At 55.5% G+C, this 23,837-nt stretch overlaps 1 protein-coding gene across 2 annotated transcripts; it reads left to right on the top strand.

Annotated features, from left to right (window-relative positions):
• Window positions 1-867: 867 nt before the first annotated feature.
• LAPTM5 (lysosomal protein transmembrane 5) lies at window positions 868-22,694 on the top strand. Of its 2 annotated transcripts, none has more exons than XM_004591650.3 (8): window positions 868-1,026; window positions 14,391-14,484; window positions 15,200-15,276; window positions 17,138-17,266; window positions 18,232-18,354; window positions 19,112-19,207; window positions 21,415-21,504; window positions 22,216-22,694. In XM_004591650.3, the coding sequence occupies exons 1-8, from the start codon at window positions 940-942 to the stop codon at window positions 22,303-22,305; spliced, it is 786 nt and encodes a 261-aa protein (XP_004591707.1). In that variant the 5' UTR covers window positions 868-939; the 3' UTR covers window positions 22,306-22,694. The 2 variants fall into 2 exon arrangements, with proteins under 2 accessions (XP_004591707.1, XP_058533959.1); XM_058677976.1 differs by lacking the exon at window positions 868-1,026 and adding an exon at window positions 12,732-13,196.
• The last annotated feature ends 1,143 nt before the right edge of the window (window positions 22,695-23,837 follow it).

The following is a 23,837-nucleotide window of genomic DNA, read 5'->3' as shown; positions in this document are numbered from 1 at the left end:
TAAATAATAAATGTTTAAAATGAAGAAGAAGAAAAATGTGTAGCAGCTAAGGTGTGTGGGTCCGAAAGGGCAACTCCTGCCAAGGGGGAGGAGCCAAGAGACCTATAATCTCTTCTGGGGTAGAAATGATGAACTGCTGTGCTGTCCAATCCAAACCCTCTGACTTCACAGGAGGGTGGGCCCTGCTCTATTTTGTCCACTGGGAGCTCAGCTTTGGGACAAGGCAGGGTTTCTTGTGGGCCTGTGTGCGTGTCTTGTCCTCCCCTTGCTGATCGCAGTGTGGAGAAAGGATGTGCAGGGCCCGGGGCAGCTCACATAGCGCCCAGGCTTATTACTTCTGATTAAACAGTGGGGTCATGTTCAGGGACCTTGGAGCCATCAGAGGGAACTTGGACTGACTCAGGCTGCCAGAAGGAGTCAGTCCCAGCTGCGTGACCCCAGACAGATCTCTTCCCCACCCCGTGCCTCTGTTTGTTCAATATGAAAATGGGGATAATAGCAGCTGCTGTCTCCAAAGGTTGAGATTAGGATAAAGGTTACTCCAGAAACATGCTTAGGATTCGCCAGATGTAGCTAGTTTTACAAGTAGACAGATGTGAGTTTGAATCCTTTGCAGGTGTTAACTGCTGTGTGGTTTGGGGGGAGTGCCTTGACTTCTCTGGATCTGCATGTTTTTTCTTTGTAAACCTGGGATCCTGGGGTATGGATGGTGAGCAGGTCTGTTCTCCCTGGGGGCCGCTCCTGAGAGAGAAAGAGAGAGAGAGAGGCAGAGGCAACACTGGGTGGGGCCCTTCCCCCAGCCCTTTCTCAGTGGCTCCGCCCCAGTTCTGGGGGGCAGGACGGAAGTGAGGACAGCAGCAGACAGCTTCCCCTTTTCTGCTCTGTTCCAGGCACCGGGTTCCTTCTCCTCAGAGCCTCAGAGGAGGGGACAGCAGCACCATGGTCCTCCACATGGCCACCGTCCGCCAGACCTGCTGCTGCTTCAATGTCCGCATTGCCACCATGGCCCTGGCCATCTACCATGTGGTGAGTGTGCAGCCGGCCCCAGGGACCTGTGTGTGTGTATGACAGAGAGACAGAGAGAGAGCACACCCCTTCAAGGGAAGGCCACTGCCCACCACCTCTCTATGGGACTTTGGGCTCATCCTTTTCCACCCCCTGGCCTCAGTATCCCCCTCTGTCAAAGGCAGGATTGCAGCTTGGATTGTATGCAACATTCGCACTGCAACTCGGCATCTATATTGTCTGAGCCAGGCAAAGCAGGGGGCACAAGGTTATGGCTACACACAAAGCAGCAGGTGCAAGTGCACGCTGAGGGGCTGGGGGCCTGGGGGAGTGCAGGCTGGTCTGGGCTCTAGGGTGTGAGGTTGGCCACAGGGGCAGCTCACATGTGCAGGCTACTCTGGACACCCAGACATCAGCAGCTTCGCTCTGAGCTTCCAGTGGATTGGGAGGGGGAATTGGGAAGGGTCATAAGTTAAACTTCTACCTCTCTCCAGCACTGAAAACTTGCCATTCTGGGTTAAGAAGCCAGAGTAGAGTGTCTGGCTTGGTCTGCCAGGGTGCTTGTTGGAGGCCAATGCACACAGGCAGCATGAAAGCTTTGTCATCTGTGGCTCATGGAGTGCCTGGGGACCCAGTGACAGCCCCCGAGGCCACAGCTTCCCCTTTGTCTGGGGTGGCTGAAGCTTGGGGTCTCTGCTCTGTTCTGTTCCCCACCCCCAGGCTCCTTCCTCCTGGGTGACTCAGGACCTGTGGTTGGCAGTTTGATCATGAGCCTGGAAGGGCTTCCTCAAAATCAGCCTGGGCTTGCACGCTGTGGTGGGCTGCCCCAAACGGCTGAGCCCTGGCTGCCTCAGCTTCCTGTTACAGACAGGAGCCCGGCCTTCAGCAGACAATGCCACTCAGTGGTTAGCACACAGACACCTGTGTGCAAATCCTGGTTTCCCCGTGGTTTCTTCACTCTACATCCTTGGACCACTTACCCATCTGAGTGTCAGTTTCCTTTTATCTAAAATACCCGTCTGGCAGGTTCAGAAGCTCGAGGACAGGATGGCTACACAGCAGGTGGAACGGGGCTTGATCCACAGTTGAATGTTGCACTACAGGTGGGGGTCAAGCATGCACCTGTTTTGGCTCACTTGAAGGCAACTTGGCCGACCCTGGGACAGTGGTTCTGGGGGGAGCCCACAGACAGTCCTCCACAGCTGTTCCACGGGCCAGAGTTAAGCAGTAAATGACGTCTTGGCTGATTCCCACACCAAGTCAATAGGGCTTTGTTTTTTTAAAAGATGCACTCATTTGATTTGAAAGGCAGAGTTACAGAGACAGAGGGAGAGACAGAAATCTTTCATCAGTTGGTTCATTCTCCAAACATGGCTGCAAAAGCCAGAGCTGGGTAGGTGGGGCTGAAGCCAGGAGTCATGAGCTTTTTCCAGGTTTCCCAAGTAGGTGTAGGGACCCAAGAGTTTGGATGATCTGCTGCTGCTTTTCCAGGACTTTAAAAGGGAGCTAGATTGGAAGCGGAGCAGCTGGAACTGGAACTGGTGTTCATATGGGATGCTGGTGTCACAAGTGGCTACTTAACCCACTGTGCTGCCATAATGGCCCCTGTAGGATTTTCAAGCTTGGAGATGAAAACATTCTTGCAGGGATAGAAATGCATGCAGAAGCTGCCTGGTCTGGAGTGACTAGGTACTGTGTGCTAGAAATGTATGCAGAGATATTTCCACTTCCCTTCCTTGCATACTTTTCTTCCCCCTCCCCGCCCCCCCCCCCCCCGCCACAGAGGTCATTCTATTACCCCAGTTGGCCACTAACTGTGACCTCTTAGACTAGCCTCTGTGTTCCCTTTACAGAGTCCAGATGGGTCACACATGTGAGTACAAGTGGGACAGATGGGCCCAGGAGACCCTTTGCTCCTGCTGGTTGCTGTCACGGAGGGCTTGGGACTGTGGCTGCTTTCCCGATGTTTAGGCTTCTTTGCTGTATGTTCTGATGTTTCCATGTGGCTGAGTGATGCAGGGTGGAATGGAAATGTCCATGCAGGTCCACTTGCGCCCAGGTGCCACCAGCTTTCTTCTTGATCTTGCAGTCTCAAGTCCTCCGAGAACAATGTTGCAGTGAGAGCCAGGCCCCACCCACAGAGCTGGGTCCAGGGCAGGAGGAAAGGCTTCTTGGAGATGGTGCCTTTGTAGGGGATGCAGATTTTGCTGTGGGTAGCAGGGATGTGGAGGAGATAGCATGAGTAAAGAGGGGGTGTGTGAAGCTTGCTGGGGGGGTTGTGCACAAACATTGACCTGGAGGCTGGGGAATAGGGGAGTGATGCAATCTTGAGGGATAGGGTGAGTGAGTGGTGTGGCCTTGGGGTGTGCTGTTGATATTTGGGGATGATTCCTTGGCTTGGGGTCCTGAACATTGCCTGTGAGGAAGTTCAGCAGCACCCTTGCTCTCTACCTGCTGAATGCCAGAGCAGCAGCCACACTGCCTTCCCAGTGATGACAGTCAAAGAGGTTTCTAGACCTGGGCACTGTCCTTCCCAGGTGAGGCTCACTGCCTCTGACATGAGTCACGGGGAAGCCATGGCCGGTTCCAGGGCAAGAGAAGGTGGCAGAGTAGCCTGGCTGCCCTGTGATCTGAGTTGCTTAGGGGATGGCAGTGGGGACCTCTCCCTTCTCCTTTGCTTGGTGTGGGGCAGGGGGGCTCTGTGTCTTCTCAGAAGGACAGGGGCTGGGCTGGGGGCTTTCCTGTGGCCCAGTGGTCGGGCAGCAGGTGTGTGGCAGGACCTTGAAGATCTGGATGGGAAAGAGAAGCTGCCCTCCAGATGTGCCAGTTGCCTGCATCCGTCATCATCTGGAGCCAGCCGCGGGTGACGGCTCTGCAAGAGGCGAGCTATTTGTGGGGCCCCTCTGGGGAAGGTTAAATCGGGTAATTGACGTCCAAAGCCAGCGTCACACTTTATCGAGTCTAGGGGCCGTTACTGCCCAAGAACCCTTTGGTGCTCAAGGGCAGGGGTGGGGGTGGGGAAGTTAGCTCTTGACTTGGGAGATCTTGCTAGTGACTTTGCCTTGCCAGAGGGTTTCTTGGCCACTCCCACCCTCAGGAAGGCAGAGGACTTTCCTGGAAGGGTCTCTGGGGTCCTGGCTTGTCATCAGCTTCAAGTGGATGGCAGAAGATAAAGGCTCCCTCCCTGTCCCCCGCCTCCAACCAGAAGAACCTCTTACCTGGAAATGTCTCCTGCCCTTCGTCCTCAAGGAGCCTGTCACTGAAAGTGTGTTGCCGAAATAGAAAGGTTACACCTGTTGTGGTTAAAAAATAAATAAATAAAAATACGCTGATTTCAAGCAAGTGGAAACAGGATGTGTCAGAACAGAACAGAGAGGCAGCGGGGCCGCCACTCACGGTGCTGTCTCTGGCCTCCAGGATTGTGCAAATGCTCTTCCACTTTCCCATTTGCCGCATCTGGTATGAGTATGCTCTGCTTTCAAAAATAGACATTCTAGTGTAGAACAGTTTTAGTTCCAGAAGGGCTGTGGATGTGATGCTTGTGCCGGGTCCTGTCTGCCTAGCTCTCTTTGTGACTGGTACCTTTCATTATTAGAGCACTTGTCACAACGGATGGATTCACCATGTTGACACCTGTTGCTGCCTGGTGGCCACTCGCCATCCCTACGTCTCCAGCTTCCCTACCCTGCATCCTAGCTCTGCTTGGGGATCCCATGCACCCTCAGCTTTTGCTCCCTCTCGAGGTCTCTTTCTACTGGCCCTGGCAGTTTATCAAGTTTCCATGTTTTGAGTGATCTTGGTGGTTTGGGCATTTTGTCAGATGTTCTTGAGCTGGGATTAGTTCAGTGATTTTCCCAAGAGTTCACCAAAGTCAGATGCTTTTGGATAGAGGATGGCAGAGGGGTCGTGCCAACTTCCGTGTGTCACATGCAAGGAACATGCCTCAAGGCCATCGGGGAGGGACCTGGGTCACCTGAGCTTGGTGATGTTGGTGGAGTCGCCAACTTCCTGTGCAGTCACGGGTTTCTTATTCTCTTTGTCCTTATGGAAGCAGACACCTGTGCAGATTCTGCGCGAGGAGTGGGTCTTTTGCTCCTGTCCCCGGGGTGTGGCGGCCAATGCTGATTTGAATTCTTCCTCAGAGATTTGTCTGTTCTGCCAAATCTGCCACTTTGGATAAATGAGCAGAGCAGCTGGAGGTTTACCTCAAACTTGGGTTAGAATCCAGTGGGGCTTTCCTTTGTGTGTGTGAGCAAGACTTTTTTTGTGGGTGTCTGGTACCAAAAGAAGGGGCCTCACTTGCCCCGATGTGACCTGAGATGTTTCCAAGCTATCTCTCTGAGGCCAGTCCCGGAGCAGGGGACAACCCTTAAGGAGCACGGCGGCCCAGGCGGCTGACGATGATACTGCTGACTGCTGTGGGCATGTAGAAGAGTGGCCAGCCCTGGGGTGGGGGTGTGGAAGGGCTCCCGAGTCCCCAGAATGATGGGGACTGGAGCATGCTGGGACAAGTGGGCACACAGCTGGCGGTAGTCCTGAGAACAGAGGCTTAGCAGAGGGTAAGCTGCTTGGGTGCCAGAAGGCTGTGAGCGGGGTGGCCAGGTGGAGAGGGGATTGCAGGAACAGTCACCACGCACCCGTGGGAGCAGCGGAGCTGAGAGGCCAGCGAGGTGCTGCTGCTCCAGCCCCTTGTTCTTGGCTTCAGGCATCTCTTCATTTCACAGATGAGAAGACAGAGGCTGGGCCAGGTCTCCGACCCGCTCCAGGTCACATAGAGAAGTGAGGAATGGACCACAGAGAGGACCATGGCTGGGGTGATCTGTCTCTGAGAGATTCTTCTTTACCCCCAGCCATCCGTGATGGCTTCCTCCTCCTGCAGGAAGTCCTCCAATACTTTCTCCTGCTCAGAACTCATAGGATTCCTTCTTGTCTGCTCCTGGGAGGCCATCATGGTCCAATGAGGAGACCAAGCACTGAATGGTCTCTTCACTCACAGTGATGGGACCTGGAGCGGGCCAGTGCCTTTGCTGTCAGGGCCTCAGCTTCCTTGCCTGTGAAATGGGCTTTGCCTCAAGGGTGATCATTTCAAGGTGTTGAGCTGCTGCTGCCTTGGTGAGAACAGAAGGGACCTGAGATCTGAGGCTCCTCCCTGTGAAGGGCTAGCCTGCTGAAGCCTCATGAATGGGGTAGGATTGAGTGTCCTTATTGGATCGAGTTGAGGGAGTGCAGACTTTCCCAGCACTATGGCCATGGTCAGGGGCCCCATGAGCGCTGGGCTGTGGTCTTTTCTGGGGTGACAACTTCAACTTCTGGCCTGTAACAGGTGCAGCTGCCTCCTGTGCTGGGTGCTCGGAGGGGCGGCTGGGGGTGGCTGAGCTCTTGCTGCTGCAACCGAGTGATCATATGCCTGTGTGTCTCTAGCTGGGACAGGCCTGACCCCCAGGCTGGTCTTCCCTCTGCCTGCCCCACTGCCTTGTTCTCAGGCTCAAGGTCAGAAGCAGAAGGTTTCTGGGAGTGAGAGGTAGCTGGTGTTGGTGGTGCCAGCCATCTGCTGTCCCTCCTGTAGGACAAGGGGACCCTATGGATGCCGGGGGGTGGGCAGAGCCTGGCATGGGCCACAGCTTTGGCATCACCCCTGCCGGCTGAGTCCCTGCGGGGAGTGAGGCTTTTACTTTGAGCTTTGAGCAGTGTCCTAGAACCCTGACTTTGCTCTGAACTTGGGTGAGGCTGGTGTTGGCCTCCCAGGGGACCGGGCCCAGCATGGGGAAAGCGAGAGTTTTTGGTGGGACAGGAAGCTGAGCGACCTCAGGGCAGCTCAGGGGCTGCTCCAGGATGCCTCCTGCCTCCCTGCCTGGGTTTCCTCCTCCATACCATGGGGGGTCAGAAACCTCCATGTGTGACTGCTGGACAGAATGCAGCTGCCACCGGAAGAACACACTGAGGCTGGGGAAGGGAGGGGCAGGCAGCCTAGCAGCCCATGGTGGACACAGAACAAGGCTCCCAGGTGTCCCCCCAGGGGTGTGGTAGGGGCTGGGGAGGGGAGGTCAGCTGTGACATCTGGAGCTTTGTTCTTAGAAGCATCTGGCATCCCCTGTACTTCTTGTTGTGCTATGGCTCCCGAGAGATGCAGTGGGTGCAGGATGCTGGAGTCTTGGGACGAGCCTGGAGCCTGACTTTGAGTCCCCAGTGGCTGACCAGACAGGAGGGGGTCCATGAACTTGCCCCCAGCCAGGCCATCCCTGTTGCTGGGAGTCACAGAGCCAGTCATCTCACTCAGCGCTCTGCTCCTGTGGGCTTAGCCTGATGGTCTGTCTTCTCTCCCAGCAGTAGGCAGGCCTTGCTGCTAGGGCTCTAGTCGGAGCCCTTCCTGGGCCGCAGGTGCCCCTGGGCCTTTGCACTAGGTGTCACTTCTGGTGTTCTCCTCTCCCTACCGCCCACCAGCCCAAAGTTTCCACTCACACGACATGAAACTAATGGATCCCTGTGTCCCTAGCTGCCCCAGCATCCTCCTCCCCCGACCCAGCCCTATTCCTGCTGCTTAGTGGGAGCCCAAGCCTCAGCTCAGTGTCCTTCCCCATAGGAGGTCTCCACACTCTCACCACTGCTCACCCCAGCCCCTCTGCCTGGTCCCCCTTCCCTGTTGTTTTTTAAGGGAAGTATTCCCTAATGCTTACCTTCTCTGGACTCCAACTCCCAGTGTTTGCCGGTTCTGGGTTTTGTGGCCTGGGAGTTCAACTGGGGAGTCGGCCTGGCCTGTTTACCTTTCTCAGTCCCAGGGCCTGGTCCTGCCTTGTATTTCTGTGTGCTTTACCTATAGTAACATGCAGATACCCCACATGTACATGCTGGTGAACCCTTAGAAAGTATACACACCCAAGGGGCTTCCCCCCAGGCTATGAAATAGGAAAGAGTGCTCCCTGAAGGGCCCAAGTCCTCACACTCCATCTCACTGGCTTCAACCGATGCATAGTTATCTACGACCTTACTTGTTTGCGGTTCTAGAACTGCCAAGAACAGCCATCCTCCACCGTGTGTTCTCCTGCGTGAGCGTCTCTCTCCAGACACTGTGGGCCAGTGCACTTCCCCATGACTGCACGGCAGCCGATGGTGCGGCACCGCCGCGGTCTCCACTGTGTTTCTGTGCCCGGGGGACTTCAAAAAGGAGGTGGCAAACAAAACTATGAGAAGCTAATTTGGGTGCAAAACGGCCTTGAATGTTTTGCATCAAAATAAACAGTTCTTCATTCCATCTTTCTGCTTAAATAGATCTAATTTATTTGAAAAGCAGAGACAGCGACAAATCCTCCATGTGCTGATTCACGCTCCCTGTGCCCTCAGCAGCCAGGGCTGGGCCAAGCTGAAGTCAGGAGCTGGGAACCCAATCCAGCTCTCCCATGGGGGTGGCAGGAACCCAAGTACTTGAACTCTCGCCTGCTGCCTCCCAGGGTGCGGATTAGCATGGAGCTAGAACTAAGAATGGAGTTGAGATTGAGCCAGGCATTCTGATATGGCCTGTGGCACCCCAAGGACATTTGAACCTGTCATTTTAATTCCATTTGTTCATGACATTCTGAAGTCCCCTCATGACTTCAATGTGTGGTGGTGGCCATACGGTGTCCCGGGACTTGGGCAATCTTCCTGACTCACCATCTCTATCGGTAGACAGGATGGGATTTTCATCATTCACAGATAGGGAAACTGAGGCACAGTGCAAGAAAGTGGCCTGATGAGGCAAACACAGGGTAGCAGGAGTTCAACCCGGGTCTTGAATGAGGCCTGGTGAGCTGGGGAGGCCAGCAGAGATACCAGCCCAGTGCCAGTTATCAGGGAGGGGCCTGAGGGGCATGGGCGACCCAGAAGGCGCCAAGTGGAGAATACAGTGAGTCGCAAAGGTGACCTCCTTGGGCTGCATCTGAGAGTGTGGCCTGGGACGGGGCGTCCCTCTGACAGGGTTGGTGAGACTGGAGAGGCAGTTGGGGAGATGGTGCTGGCAGGGTTCCAGATAGGCTCTGCTGGGAAACTGGGGGTGGGGGCAGGGAGCTTCCTCTTGCATTGCTGACACGTCTGGCTCTCTCTTGCCGTGTTTGTCCCAGACACCTCAGCAGGCCCCTGGAGAAAAAAGGGAGAGCAGGTGAGCAGACTGAGCCAGGGGTCCAGGTGACAGCAACCGCCAGGGCCTACATATGCAGCAGCCTTTGACCATGACTCAGGGTCAGGGTGGAGCAGCCCAAGAGAGCAGAGCAGAAGAGGGTGTGGTCCTTGGGACCCAAGGTTTAAGGTCAAGCCTGGGCCTGACTCCTGGTGCCACCTCTGCTGGGTGCCCGGCAGGGCCTGCTGTCCTCCGTGCAAAGCCTGAAGCTGTCCTGAGTGGCGCATTTGTTGGGAGCAGCAAGTGAGTGGGTGGGTCAAGACACATCAGCCCCAGGCTGGCCTGGTGTCAATTTCACCCCCAAAACCTCAGGTAGCGGGTACTGCTAGCCCCTTCTGAGATCTGAGCCTGCGGAAGAAACTGGTGTTGAAACCCAGAATCAGGCTGCGGTGTGGGGTAGGGAGGCCGGGTGTCACCAACACCTACTCCAGCTATGTGCTGTTGTGATGTCATCACCATTGGCACCCACCAGTGTCATTAATAGCAGTAACATTATTTATATATTTATAAAAGGCTACACAGCTTCTTATTTTCTGCTCTTTTTTTTTCTTTTTCAGATTTTTTTTCATTTGTTTGGAAGGCAGAGTTAGAGAGAGTTGGAGAGTTAGAGAGAGAGATTTTCTACCTGCTATCTCCAAATGGTTGCAATGGCTGGGACCAGGAGCCTGAAAGTTCATTGGGTCTCCCACGTGGGTACAGGGGCCCAGGCACTTGGGCCATCTTCCTCTGCTTTCCCAGGCACGTCAACAGGGAGCTGGATGGGAAGCAGAGTAGCTGGGACTCAAACAGGTAGCCATGGTATCTTTACTCTCTCCTCTGAGCGTGTCCACCGGCATGTTTCTTCCCTACCCTTCTGGTCATGTCCACTGCCACCCATGCGCACTTCCACACTGTCACACCACATGACTCCAACACCATCGCAATAGCCTTCCGCTCCACTTCCGACGTGGTCACCATTGTTCTTCCCACCTGACTGACATCCTCTCTGTATCCAACATCTGCATCCGTCCCTGGCATCTCGGCCATTGTCCCTGTGGTCGTATGCCAAGTGGTCCCCGCTCTCAATGATTTCCCTACCTCTGCCCCTTGCTTTGCTCTCAAGCTGTTTGCTGATCCTTGGAGTCTCCGAGAGAAACAGTAAAAATTCCCCTGCCCGCTTGTCCAGTCTCTGCTCGGTTTCGATAGTCATGTTTACTATTGAGCAAGAGGGGTTGGGTGGTTGGCAATGGGAACTGAAACCAAGGAGAAGGGAAGAGGTGGGAAGGGGAACAGAGAGTAGGTGTTGCGGGGAGTGGGCTGAGCAGGGTGGACCCTGCAGCCTGCGTGCTGGCTGGGAGTCATGATGACAGAATTGGTTCTGAAGGCATGCAGTGGTCTTGTTGTTTGACCTTGGGCTGGTCGCTGACTCCCTCTGGGCCACCCTTCCCCACTGGCAGCACCTCCCCTCTCCACACCCTCGGCATGTTTTTGGAGGGATCCAGATTTTTCTGTACCTCTGGCCCCTGGGCCTTTGCACGTGCTGTTTCCATCCCAGGAGGATTTCCCCTTCCTCTCTGTTGGGAAACTTCAACTGATCTTTTTAAGCTGTTCTCCAGGGTTCCCCTGAATCTTCCAGGTTCAGGTTATTAATGATCACGTCCTCATCAGGAACCTACTGCACTGCTCTCCTCCAACATTGTCCCTGGCATGTCCTTTGTCATAGCTCTGAACACATGTCCACCTATCAGCTGCCCCTGCAGACTGGAATGTCTGGGAGCCAGGGACACTGGCTTATCTAGAAGGTAGAGTGAGTGGGGGTGGTGGGTGCTCAGAGTATGTTTCTCGGGGAGAGCATAAATGCCCACATGAGTGATGCCAGCTGCTCAGTGCAGGGACTCAGCTGTGCTGCACCTGCTATGTGTCTGCTCTGCGTGCAGCTTGTAGCCCCAGAAGGCACATCCAAGGATTGTCCCCACCCTCCAGATGAGAAGACCGAGGTCCAAGAGGCTAGTGGCTTGCTCAAGGTTGAGCCCTGGGCCACCTGACTCAGTTCTTTGCGGCCAAGAAGTGGGAAAGAGCAACTGCTGAGAAGATGCTATAGGAGGAGGACAGGTGAATGCTCTCACCTGACATGCTGGCAGGGAAGAACCCTGCTCCTGTCCCAGAGGCCGGCTGGGCTCAGAGTTTGGGGAGACAGCAGGGTGCAGGAGGAGAAGGTGAAGATCAGGAGCCTGGAAATGTAAGCTCGTGGTGCAGTTTCCACCTTCCTGTGGCTGAGCCAGGTGCTTTCTGGAACCACAGAGAGCTCTTGGTCAGAGCTGCAGATGAGGCTGTGGGGATGAGGGCCTGTGGATGGGCAGGGTGGGTCCTGGGTGTTGCGTGGCTGGATGAGCCTGGGCTGCATGCAGTCTGTTCCCCTGACCTTCCTGGGCAAGTGGCAGTGACTGAATGCTCTGAGTGATTCTTGGTCTGAGAGGGAGGCTGAGGCCAGGGACGAATCGGAGCTGGCCGGGTTACACAGCAGCGAGGCTGTGGAGGAGGCTCTGGGATCTGGGACTTGGCCTGGGCAGGGGCAGGTGAAATCAGTGTCTGGCCCCTGGGCCACCAGCTCAGCTCCAACTGAGTGGGACCTTGGCCTGGACAGAGATGGTGGTGGTGATGGCAGGGTCACGTCCGAGCTGGGCCACCTGACCAAGGGGCTGTGCATCCACAGCCTCCATTTCCTTATCTGTATAATGGGGAAGTGCTGCCAGCCTTGCAGGCTTTGGGGAGCTTGCTATGCAGGCCGGTGTGTGTGCACCTCCAAGCACATAGCAGGTGCCCAGTAAGTGTGACTTCCTCTCCATCCTACTGTTCCAGAGCCTTATAAGTGCCAAACCCGACCTTGGCCTTTGTCCAAGGCTGAGGGTCCAGCAGGAGATCTGAGTCAGGCTCTGAGATTACCCCACAATGTGACCTTGGCCTAGTCCCTGCTCTCGAGGGGCCTCAGGGTTCTTCCCTGACAAGTGGAAATAGAATCACCCGCACCCACCAGGCCCCAGGTCTGTATCGCCAGGGTGAACTGGGCTTGTAATCGCATGTGGTTTTCAGGAAAGCAGACACTTCTGCACCTGCTGTGGCTTGCTCCGGCTGTGAGCAGGGAGCAGGGTGGGGGTTGGGCCTGCTCTAACCAGCTGAGGTTCAGGCAGGGGAGTGGGGGAAAGGGTGGGTCTCATGTGAAGCCAGGAGGCCTGGAGAGGCTGCGGAGGTATGAAGAGAATCGACTGGGGCTGCTGGTGGGCCTCTCTGAGCCTCACTCTATCCGTGCAATGGGGATAAGGTTGCTAGGAATGGTCCTGCAGCTTGGTTGAGCTGGAATGATGTTAGGCTTCCTGCCCCTCCCCAGGGTTGTCAGCCACAGGGAAGGCCTGGGTAGTTTGAGGAGCTGATGGCTGGACAGTGCCTGGTAACCTGGCAGTAAGAGATGCTTAGGACTGCCACTGCAGAGGCGGGAGATGGGGTGAGGGTGTCACAGGCCTCTGAAAGGCATGCTGTCCAGGATAACCACAGGGCCTCAGAACGGCCTTATCTCCACTTTCAGTTGTTTCTTCTAGTGACTTCTGGAATGTTCCACAGCTGTCATGTGATGTTTGTGACATCGCAGGCATAGAATTTAGAACTAGATATGGAGCAGGGGTTAGAAGATCTTGGCCAGCAGAGTGCGTGAAGTGGATCTCGGAGTCCGCTGGGATCAGGACTAGCAGGGCTCTGGGTGATTTGAGAGTAGGGGGAGGGAAGGGACACAAGGACAGAACCTACTCGCTGCTGGCCCCATCTCACTGCGTGTCCTGGGCTGAGCTGCCTACCCTTTCTGAGCTTGTGCAAGCAGCGAATGGAACTTAGGAAACCAGCGACTGGGCTCCTTCCAGCAGCTGGGAGTTGGGACTTCCTGACTCAGCTTTGTTTCCAGTCTCAGGACACCCCAGCTTCAGTGGCTTCTCCTGGCCTGCCAGGAGGACGGATGCTAGGGGGTCCTTTCCAACCCTTGGCATGACTCATCTGGTCATCACTGTGCAAACGCAAGGTAATCTGCTTCTCTCTCAATCCAGTGACCATCACTTCCCCTATGAGAAAATTCCAAGAAACCAAGTGACTTGGCCAGGGGCACACAGTGGACTGAATTCAACCTGAAGGCTGCTTCTTCATCATCATGTTTCTATGTCACCCTTTTCCACCCCCATGAACAGGCATAATTGACAGGAAGACAAATTCAGACCGGTGTCTGAGCTAAAAAAAAAAAAAAAAAAAAAAAAAAAAGAAAAACAAAACCACCCATCAGCAAGGGGGAAACAGATGGTGGCTGTCTGGCCGCCTGTCAGCTGAGTTACTAGCACAGGGCTACTTAGAAAGTCAGTGTGAGTGTGGGCCAGATTAATAGAGGTAGGCCACTGGTGGAAAAGGAGGGGATAGGCTGCTGTTCCTCTAGAATTTTGGTGTGTGTGTGTGTGTGTGTGTGTGTGTGTACATGGACACGGAGTTCAGTGAGCTCCCCAGGGTGGGAGGCATTTACACAGAGGCTGCAGAACAATAGCAGGGGGGCATGGACCAGGTAGCCTCAAGGTCTATGGGCTTCTGGGGTCCCCAGGCACCTCAGGGATCAGGCCTTTCTCCATCACTGTTGGCCAGGATCCTTGGTGCAGGGTGGGAGTCGTCATTTCATTCACGTGTTCAGGAAACACAGTGGCTACAGCCCAGAAGGGAAGAGGGATCGGCCTTTCCAGCCTGCAGCCCACAGTCCCATGGGGACAGTGGTGTTCAGGGAGGTGATACAGGTGGCACAGATGCCTTCAGGAAGTCCACCTGCCTGGGCTACCTCCAGGGCTTCCAAGACCCTCATGGATGGTTCCAAGAGCTTTGAACTCTGATGTGGCTCGGGATGCCTGGAGGCTGTTGTTGCAGGGGCTGAGGGGCTAGAGTCCCCACCTGAGGCCTCACCTTCGTAGTAGCCACAATTACCACTCACTGAGTACTGGGTGCCATTCTAACTGGGCTCCTGGGGGAGATTTGTCTATTCGCCTCATTCTGTAGATGAGCAAACTGAGGTGCGGAGAAGCCCAGGAGCTGGTGTGTAATGGCCACGCATGGAGGCAGGATGTTCTGGCTACTACAGGCCTCCTGTGCCTACCCCTGGGGTGATGTGTGGGGGATTGGGGGTGGGGAGGGGGATGGCAGTGGAGCCACACGGGCCTAACTGACTGGCGCTCTGTCTCTGCCCCAGATCATGAGTGTCCTGCTGTTTGTTGAGCACTCGGTGGAGGTGGCTCAAGGCAAAACCTCCTGCAAGACCTCCAAGTCAGGCTACCTCAGGATTGGTAAGACACATGGTGGGGGCAGGGAGGGTGAGGCGGGCATCGAGGAAGAGGGAACGAGGATTCTGGCTGGGGTGGACAGGCTGAGGTGGGAGGTCCTGCCCATTCCCCCTGCCGGAAAACCTCTGGCAGGCCCTGTCCCCTCTGCCAACCTTGGGATTTCTTCTGCAGGTGGGGCTGCTCCACCTTCCCTGGCCCAAGCTGCGGGTGTTGGCAACACAGGGGGCACTACTTTGCGAACCCAGGCAGCACCTCGAGGTCTCAGCTCACCCCCATACCCCACGTTCCATCTCAGCTGCCATCACTAAAACCAAATCTCAACTCCTGTTTGGGGTTCAAGCCCTGGCTACTGCCACTCCTTGACCACATCCTCTGTGGGCGCCCCTCTCACACCACGCTCTTGCCACAGTGACCACACCTGGAGCACCCTCTCCCTCAAGGCTCATGACCAACTTCGGGCCCACACACAGGATGCCCCACATCTCCCAGTCCCAGCCCCGCTACAGCTGAGGCAGAGCCCGGCAGGCGCACACACCAGGCTCTGGCTGTCCCACCTCCTTCTGTCTGCTCTCCTGGCCTACAAGTTGTGTGAGGGCGAGGTTGAGGTCCTTGTTCATGCTCAAGTTCGGCCCCTGGGGTTCCCCAAGTGCTGTTTTGGAGCCTGGCTGGGGTCCCTGTGGGCGCCTGCCGGCCCTCATGGCTCTACCTTGCCTTTCAGCCGACTTGATCTCCAGCTTCTTGCTCATCTCCATGCTCTTTGCCATCAGCCTGAGCCTCCTGATTGGTGTGATTAAGGTGAGGGGGTGGAAGGGAGGTAGGAGCAGGGGGCTTGCCCCACGGGCCTCCTGCCCCTCCTGGGTGGGTATCTAGAGAACTTCCCCCTACAGATGGCCCTACTTCCCCAGATACTCCCAAGCTGCAGGTCTCAGGTCTCTGCTGCCATGCAGCCGGGCATGGCAGGGCTGTGCTGCCCGCTGGCTCCTGGCTGAGAGATGGCTGGGCACCCACATCCTTTCTCACTGCATATGGAGACAAGGGGGTTGGTGGAGAAAGAGGAAGGGTTGGGGAGTACAGAGAAAGCACTGGGATTATCATTAACAAAATGAACTGGAGACAGGGCGCAGAGGGGCAGATGCAGCCAGGGGTCTGTAGCAGGAGTCATGGTCTGCAGAGCATGGTCTAGTGGGGTGGGCAGAGGGACCCGCACAGGCGGGGAAGGTCATGGGAGACAGCCTGGGGACTGCTGGACCCAAGGCAAAGCTGCTGGGAGGGTGAGACAGGCTGTGGCTTACACCTCACAAAAGAGGAACCGCTTGACCCGTTGGGTCCCAGACGGGGCAGGAAGCCAGGGCCTTGCCACGCAGCCACAGTGGCGGCACCCAGGTGGAGGGGCCTTCCTGTGTCAGCAGGTGGCTTAGCACTTGCAGGGCAGGCAGAGCCGAGAAGTCATTTGGTTGGTGGAAGGTCTACACTTGGCCGGAGGGGCTGTGGGCCTCCCCTGGCTGACACCCTGGGGCCCTGAGCTTGGGGAAGCCTCTCGCCCTGTGCAGGGCGACAGAAAAAGGAGCAGGCTTCCCTGGGATGTTGAGATTCCATCCAGCGTGCTTTGGTGGTCCTTAAGCAGTCCTAGGCAGCTCTGTGAGACACCAGCGCTCTCCCTCTTTCTGTGTCCCCACCTCTGGGTGTCCATGCATGGATCCTGGTCTCAATGGCCACTTGCCTTTTTTTTTTTGTTGTTGTTAAGATTTATCTTATTTATTTGAAGGACAGAGAGAGAGAGAGAGCTCTTCCCTCTGCTGGTTCACTCCTCAGATGGCGGCAATGGCTAAGGCTGGGCCAGGCAAAAGTAGGCAGGCTCTGAAATTCCAGCCCAATGCCCCATATGGGTGCAGAGGCCCTCCTCTGCTGCCTTCCCGGGCACACTGGCAGGAAGCTAGAATGGAAGTGGAGCAGCCGGGACTTGAACTGACGCTCTGATATGGGATGCTGGTGTCAAAGGAGGCAACTTAAACCTCTGTACCACAACACCACTCCTCTTGCCTCTTACGGGGAAAAAAAAAGTATTTTATTTGAAAGAGTGACAACAGAGAGGGCTAGAGAGAGTCACTTGCTTTCAAATGAAGGAGAGGGACCCCAGCCTTGGCCTGCCAGAGGTCTCGCACTATGATTTGTCCTTGGGGTGAGCTCAGTGAAAAAAAAGCGCACCTGTTGACAGAGCACATGCTTGTTCTGCTCTAGGCCTCCACTCCCACCAGCCCCTCAGCCTGTGACACCACGCCCTTTCCCTCCTGCTGCTTCCTAGTCACTTTTCCAGATCTAACCCTGATGGCCCCACCTCCGGGAAGTCCTCTCTGGTTTCTTTTCTACAGAGTGGACACAAGGCCTGCTCCTTGTCAGGTTCTTGTAAGCCAATTGGTCCAGGTACTGCTCATTGAGCCCCTGTGGTTGGGCTGGTTCCCTTGTTTCCCCAAACGCCCAGACGCTGTATAGGACCTAGATCTCACGCTGTCCCCATCCCACACAGAGAAATCTGTGTAGATGCATGTGGGGTGAAGGGGGTCAATGAGCTGATACTGCCCCATGCTGTGAAGGGGGGCCAGGGATGACATACACAGCAGGCCAGGGACCCCCTGATGGCGAGGGTCTTGCCTTGCAGAACCGGGAGAAGTACCTGCTGCCGTTCCTGTCCCTGCAAATCATGGACTTCCTGCTGTGCCTGCTTACACTGCTGGGCTCCTATATCGAGCTGCCCGCCTATCTCAAGTTCGCCTCCCGGAGCCGTGCCGTGAGTATGCAGCCCTGCCCCGTGCTGGCCAGCAGAGCCCAGGCCCAGGCAGATGGCAGGTGGCCAATCATGCGCCCACTCATGCCTTGGAGAGTAAACATCTCCCTGCAGCAGGTGTCCTTGGCGAGTGGCCGGAGGTCCCCAGACAGGCCCAGATTCACACTCTGCCCACATGTTGCCCGCATCTCATCTTTAGTCTCAGAGGCTGAAATGAGGTCTGCAGATTGACGGGTCCTCACACAAGTCCACACTCCCACAGGGATGAACGTGTCCCTTTTCCTGACTCCAGTCCATTTTGTCCCTCCTTGGGGACCAATTTGAAGACAGAAAGAGGGCAACTTAAGTGTCCTTGGAGCAAATGTTGTGGCGCCTGTAGCTGGCACAGCGGTCTCCCTGATGATACTGTTTTGTTTGTTTTGTTTGTTTGTTTGTTTTGATTTGAAAGACAGAGAGAAAGAGAGATATCTTCCATCTGTTGGTTTGCTCTCCAAATGGCTGCATTGGCCAGGGCTGGGCCAGGCAGAAGCCAGAAGCCAGGAGCTTCCTCCTGGGTAAAGGGACCCAAGGACTGGGTCATCATCTGCTGCCTTCCCAGGTGCACTAGCGAGGAGCTGGATTGGAAATGGAACAGCTGGGACTCAAACCAGTGTCATATGGGATGCTGGTGCTGTAGGTGGCAGCTCACCTCCTGCCCCAAGCTTTTAACCTTTCTCCTGTCCACTGGTCTTAGAGACATGGAGGGGCTGTCTGGTGGATAGGGTGTGGGCCCAGAAGCAGGAGAGCACAGTTCCTGTCCTGGGTCTGCCACTAGCCCTTGAAACGGACACCTTCGTGTCTGTTTATCTCTGTGGCCAATGTCCCCAGCTGAGCCTGTCTCTCAGGTGAGGACTCCTGGTGTGCCCCACGGCCACCAAACCTTCAGGTGCTGTGTCTCACTCCTTCTCCTCGGCATTTGTCCCTGCCAGGGCCCCTCCAAGGTGCCGTTGATGACTCTGCAGCTGCTGGACTTCTGTCTGAGTATCCTGACCCTCTGCAGCTCCTACATGGAAGTGCCCACTTATCTCAACTTCAAGTCCATGAACCACATGGTGAGTCTGGACCAGAGGTCCCCCTGCCTGTTCACCGCTGTGTGGCCCTAGGCACACTGGATCACCTCCTTGTGTCTTAATGTTTGAGCTGGGAGGCGGAGTCATGAGCGAGTGACCCAAGTTGGAAGGAATGGTTCCAGAAAAGCAGGAAGTGAAGCAGTGCTCTGGCCTTACCTCTGGAGCCTGGGTTGTGAGTCACTCAGAGAAATTATTTGTAGGGGTCCCTCACAAATCTGTGGGAATAGAACTACAAGAAAAGCTTATTTCGGTGCAAAAAGGGTTTGAAATCTGTACATCGATTTTTTTTGGTGTGGCACACTTCCATGAACTTTTTGAAGATCATTTATATGTGAAAACTGTCCCAGAGGTGGCATCACCCAGAGGCCACCCACTGTTGCAGTGCCTGCGGGAGGAGGGGCCTCTCACTGTCCCAGGATCAGCTGCCTCTTAATAGTCAAGAAGTTTCTCCATAGAAGGGCAGGGCTGTAGCCCACGGGCACCTGCTGCCCACCAGCTGGGCGTGGAAAGTGGCTCCCGGAAGTGTCAGGTTCTCTGCTTCTCTGGGTTCCCCCTATCCCTAGTCGGCTACCAGGACCTGGGAGGTAGCACCTGTTTTCAAAGGTCGTTGTGATCAGTGTGCCAGGGAGAGGAGGTACTATGCTGTGTTACTGTGTGTGTGAAGGGTGAGCTTGTCCGTCCTGCATGTAGGGGCAGCGTTGCACCCCCATAGACTTTCATGTGGCTCTGTGTTCTGCAGAACTACCTCCCCAGCCAGGAGGGGATGGCGCACAGCCAGTTCATCAAGATGATGATCATCTTCTCTGTGGCCTTCTTCACCGTGCTCATCCTGAAGGTAAGTGACCCTGCCCCATGGCTCCGGGAGGGGGTGGCTGTGGCTGCACCATGGCTCCAGGTTAGGAGATGGGAGTATGGTTCTCTACGCCCCCTTCCCTTGCTAAGCCTCCTTCTCCAGCTCTCCCCAGCCCAGCAAGGAGTCTTCATGTAGAAACTGACCACCTGTGTGTATAAGCATGTCAGGAACCTAACACGTCCTCCCCTGGGGTCTGGGATTTGTGGGGGAGGGGTTGGTGAGACAAAGCTCTCCATGTGGGGGTGGATCCTGGCTGCATCCATCCATCTCTGCTTGTCGCACCTGAGTCATGCTGTGCCCATCCCCTGAAGGGTGAGCTAAGGCCTCAGTCACAGATGTCTGGTGGTCACAGGCAGAGCAACCTCTGATGGTCAGAGGCAGAGGGGGTTTGATGGGGTGGTCTGGCCCTCATGGTGGAGTCCAGCTTCACGTTGCAGGTTTGGGAAGTGGTGACACTCACTGGTAGGTATCCCTGTGGAGCCAAGAGGCAGGAAAACTCTTTTGTCCTGGGAGATAAGGCAAGAAGGGGAAACGAGATGACTCTCAGAGCCACCATGATCCCACGCCCCAGAGAATCCCGAGGCTACCAGAAGGGCCTGTGGGCTTCAGCCTCAGGGAAGCCATGAGTGGCTCTGTCACTACCCAGAAGGGTGAGCTTTCCCTCTTGGTCTTTGCCTGGAAAAGCAGCCGTGATCACTGCAGACAGTTAAAACCAGAGTGCTGGGAAGGAGGTGGGCAGGGCCGGCAGCCCCTGTGTACCTGTGGGAGCCTTGGCTGCCCTCGCCAGGTGCCGGCTGCCTCCTTGCGCCTGTGCCCCTGAGCAGTGTGGGCTCTGATGTAGTGGCAACCTGGAGATGAAATTGTGTTCATTCAGTCACTGTTTGTTTGTTTATCTATTTATTTTTGAGAAAAGAGAGAGAGAGAGAGAGAGAGAGAGAGAACTTCCATCTGCTGATTCACTCCCTTTACTCCTATCTGTAACAGTTGGGCCTGGACTAGGCAGAAGGCAGGAATTCTGAATTCAGTTTGGGTCTCCAAGTCCCCAGCGTGACCAGGTCCTTGACCACCACCTGCTGCCTCCCAGGATACACATGATCAGGGACCTGGAGTGGTGCCAGGGCTCAAACCTGGGCATGCAGATGTGGGGTGTGGAAGTCCTGAGTGGCATTCTAATCATCCTGTCAGACTCCGGCCCCCAGAACCTTGCTTGATTGACATTGTCCCCAAGACTGAGCATGCGTGCATTTGTGAGGTGCAGCGAGAGCTTTCCGGGTGAGACCACTGTGGAGTCCCCCTCATCTGCTCTCCACCTTGCATGTGTGGGGTCCTGCTCCAGCCCTTGTTTCTGTTTCCTGGGCTGCCTCCACCTAGGCGTTTGCACCTCATGCTCCAGCCTGGAGCTCTTCTGCTCAGTTCTGCCATCTCTGCTAAGAGAAAGCGGAGTCTGGCGCCAGCAGAGACTACTGCATCTACACAAATCTACACGTGCAGGCTCATTCAGAACACAGCCTGCTTGCAGTCCGCAGTCAGCTTTGCCTCAAGGGGGTGGGAGTGATCTCACCAGGCAGGGAGCTCTCCACCCCAGGGGCGGCCAGGCTGGGGCTGTAGTGCTGCTGCTAGGTGGGGCAGGAGGGCAGGTCAGCAGCTCTTTTTTTTTTTTTTTTTAAAGATTTATTCATTTTATTACAGCCAGATATACACAGAGAAGGAGAGACAGAGAGGAAGATCTTCCGTCCCATGATCCCCAAGTGAGCCGCAACGGGCCGATGCGCGCCGATCCGAAGCCGGGGACCTGGAACCTCTTCCAGGTCTCCCACGCGGGTGCAGTGTCCCGATGCATTGGGCTGTCCTCAACTGCTTTCCCAGGCCACAAGCAGGGAGCTGGATGGGAAGTGGAGCTGCCGGGATTAGAACTGGCGCCCATATGGGATCCTGGGGCTTTCAAGGCGAGGACTTTAGCTGCTAGGCCAGGCCACCGGGCCCAGGTCAGCAGCTCTTAAAAGCTCCTTACTGGGCAGTGTCTGTGAGGTAACGAAAAGGGCAGTGCCTAGAATACTCCACGAGGAGGTGCCAGCCTGAACAGGATGTACAAACAGTACAACTGGAGAGTGTGGCTTCCCAGGGAGCAGGTGGCCGCTGCCCCAGGCCTGCTAGGCAGCAAAGCACAGCTTGGCCCTGCCCTTTTCCAGGTCTACATGTTCAAATGCGTGTGGAGATGCTACCAATTCATCAAGTGCATGAACTCGGCCAACAGGAGTGATTCCAAGGTGCTGCCGAAGGTGAGCTTGACTGGGGGGGGTCAGATCCCAGCTCTGCCACTCGCTGTCCATGCCACTCTGGGCACGTCCCTGCCCTCCCCAGGCTTTGGTTTCCCTGCTTGGGTGATTTTTTTCAGCTCTGTTAGACTAGGATTCTCATCCTTCATTCAGCATTTTCCGTTGTGCTCACATCTGTCCCGGGCAGGCAGACGAGGTTGAGATGCCAGGTGTATTCTGGAGTGAATCCAGACACGGAGCTGCAGTCACAACTTTGTAAGAAACACAGGGACAGTCAACACATGGTGGTGCCTGGCCTCAGCTGAGAGAGCAGGGAAAGCTTTCTGGAGGAGGTGGCATTTGGCCTGGTGTTGAATAGCCAATGGTAGCTGGGAAAGGTGGGGGTGGGGACGATTTCCAGGAAGAGAGGAGAGGGTACCCTAAGAAACAGTTGGTTGGGAAAGTGTCCCTGACTTACTAGTGACTCACTTTCCATCTGTAAAATGGAGATGTATTAGTCAAGATAGTTTCCGTGGTGGGTGGTACAAATTCAAGTCAATTTGGGGGGGTGGGGGCTCCTAGTTCATGCCATTGGTGCTGTCACACACAGTAAGCCAGCATATGTCACCAGGTTCATGACCCTCCTCTTCCTCACCCTCCCCCTTCTCATTCTGCTGAGGGTGAGGCTTCTGGCCCCTCCCGGCAGTTCTCAATCCTAATCTCTGTCTCCCCCAGGTGGCCCTGCCGACCTACGAGGAGGCCCTGGCTTTGCCCCCGAAAGCCCCAGAGTGGGGCCCTGCACCACCCCCGTACTCAGAGGTGTGACCTCACCAGGACTGGTCCTGGTGCCGGCAGAGGGTGGAGCTGCCGCCTCATCGCTTCTTTGCTTCGGTGGCCCCCGCGGCCTCGGTGGGCCATGCAGCTGACTTCAGGACAATCTGCTTGCGTCCCCCTTGGCTGGCCTGTCCCTTCCATGGGGCTGGTGAGCTGCTTGAGACCGGGTCGACCCTCTAGACTGAAGGACTCCATGGGTCTGTTGAGAACTCAGTCCGACAACCCTTGGCAAACTTCCGTTGGCTTCTGGCTGTAGTTCAGGCCATTGCTGTTCTCAGCCGGGTGCGCTGGGTGGAACAACTACCAGCTGACTCAGTTTAAGCAAGCAACTAACAAACCCAAACCACACCTGTCATTCAGTAAACTCATTTGCTCAACTAGCAGCCGTTGCTTCCATTTGTCAGTCGCTGTCAGTTTTCATGGTGATGGAATCAGCAGTTAGCCACCTGCCAAATAGACTCGTTAAATCAATTTCTTCAAATGGCCTGCTTTAAACGATTGTGGCGACAGCCAACTGTCATTTAGAATGGTGATAGAAAACATCCAGAGATCAGAAATAAAATGCAATAAAAAAAAATCAGGTTAGCTCCCAAGCCTTCCAATTTAAACCCAACAACTGACTGCCCGCACTGCTCTGTCTCGTGCCTCTGCGTGGCTGGGTGGTGGTTCATTCTGGAGCAAACTTGGCCACCCATGTGCCCCACTGGCTGGCTGGCTGGCTGAAGGAAATAGTAACTGTTTCAGTCCTCCACTTGTCACTTCCAGTACACAGTGGGTCAGCTCAGGACCTGCCATCTTCTGCACTTCCAATATCTCACCAGCCTCCCCCTGACCCCTGCCATGGCCAGTGTGGTCACGTAGCAAGGTGGGGGTGGGGGTGTGCAGAATAGGGTCATGTAGTAGCTGCCAGCCCATTCCCCAGGCCTGGGCTTTTGGCTGGGGTCCAAGGCTTGTGGGCAAGGAGTAATTCAGCCCTGAGAATGGGCACGCCTGTTCGTTGGAATAACCCCAAAGTTGGTTCTGTCCAAGTAGATAAACCTTCTTGGGAGTAGACCCTGCCATGGGCTTTTGGCTGGGGTGCTGGCAGGGAACTTCCGTACAGGCTGGAGCCCTGGGGTTGAGGCAGGTGCTAGAGTGTCTGCTGGGGTGCAGAGGGAGAGTGCTGGGCAAGAGGCCGCCCCAAAACCCCTTGGGGGACGTGCTTTGTGTGAGGTTTTAATAAAGCAGCAACAAGCTTGTCTCTGGCCAGTGTGTTTCCTGACGTGGAGAGCTGGGGCCTGCTTCCTACTGCCACTCTACCAGCACACACACACACACACACCCCTGCACTTTCATACGTGCACAGACAGACTGACTCACATATGCACACTTAGGCCCATATATGTACATGCACACTCAGGAGTATAGCCATATGAACCACATATACACACATGTATGCACAAATGGGCAAACACACTTATTCACCTGCCCACTTAGCCCAGGAATTCCCATGGGCCATGTCCAGTGAGCCCCAATGCCCCCAA

The sequence above is a fragment of the Ochotona princeps genome, chromosome 2 (assembly GCF_030435755.1).
Source record: "Ochotona princeps isolate mOchPri1 chromosome 2, mOchPri1.hap1, whole genome shotgun sequence".
Lineage (NCBI taxonomy): Eukaryota > Metazoa > Chordata > Mammalia > Lagomorpha > Ochotonidae > Ochotona > Ochotona princeps.
Note: the sequence above shows the minus strand (reverse complement) of the source record. Positions and strands in the feature narration are given on the sequence as shown.

Coding starts and splice junctions, on each gene's coding strand:
- LAPTM5 (XM_004591650.3), top strand. CDS start 940: ATGGTCCTCCACATGGCCACCGTCCGCCAGACCTGCTGCTGCTTCAAT. Junction 18,355..19,111: donor TCAAGTCCATGAACCACATG/GTGAGTCTGGAC, acceptor TGTGTTCTGCAG/AACTACCTCCCCAGCCAGGA. Junction 21,505..22,215: donor ATTCCAAGGTGCTGCCGAAG/GTGAGCTTGACT, acceptor TGTCTCCCCCAG/GTGGCCCTGCCGACCTACGA.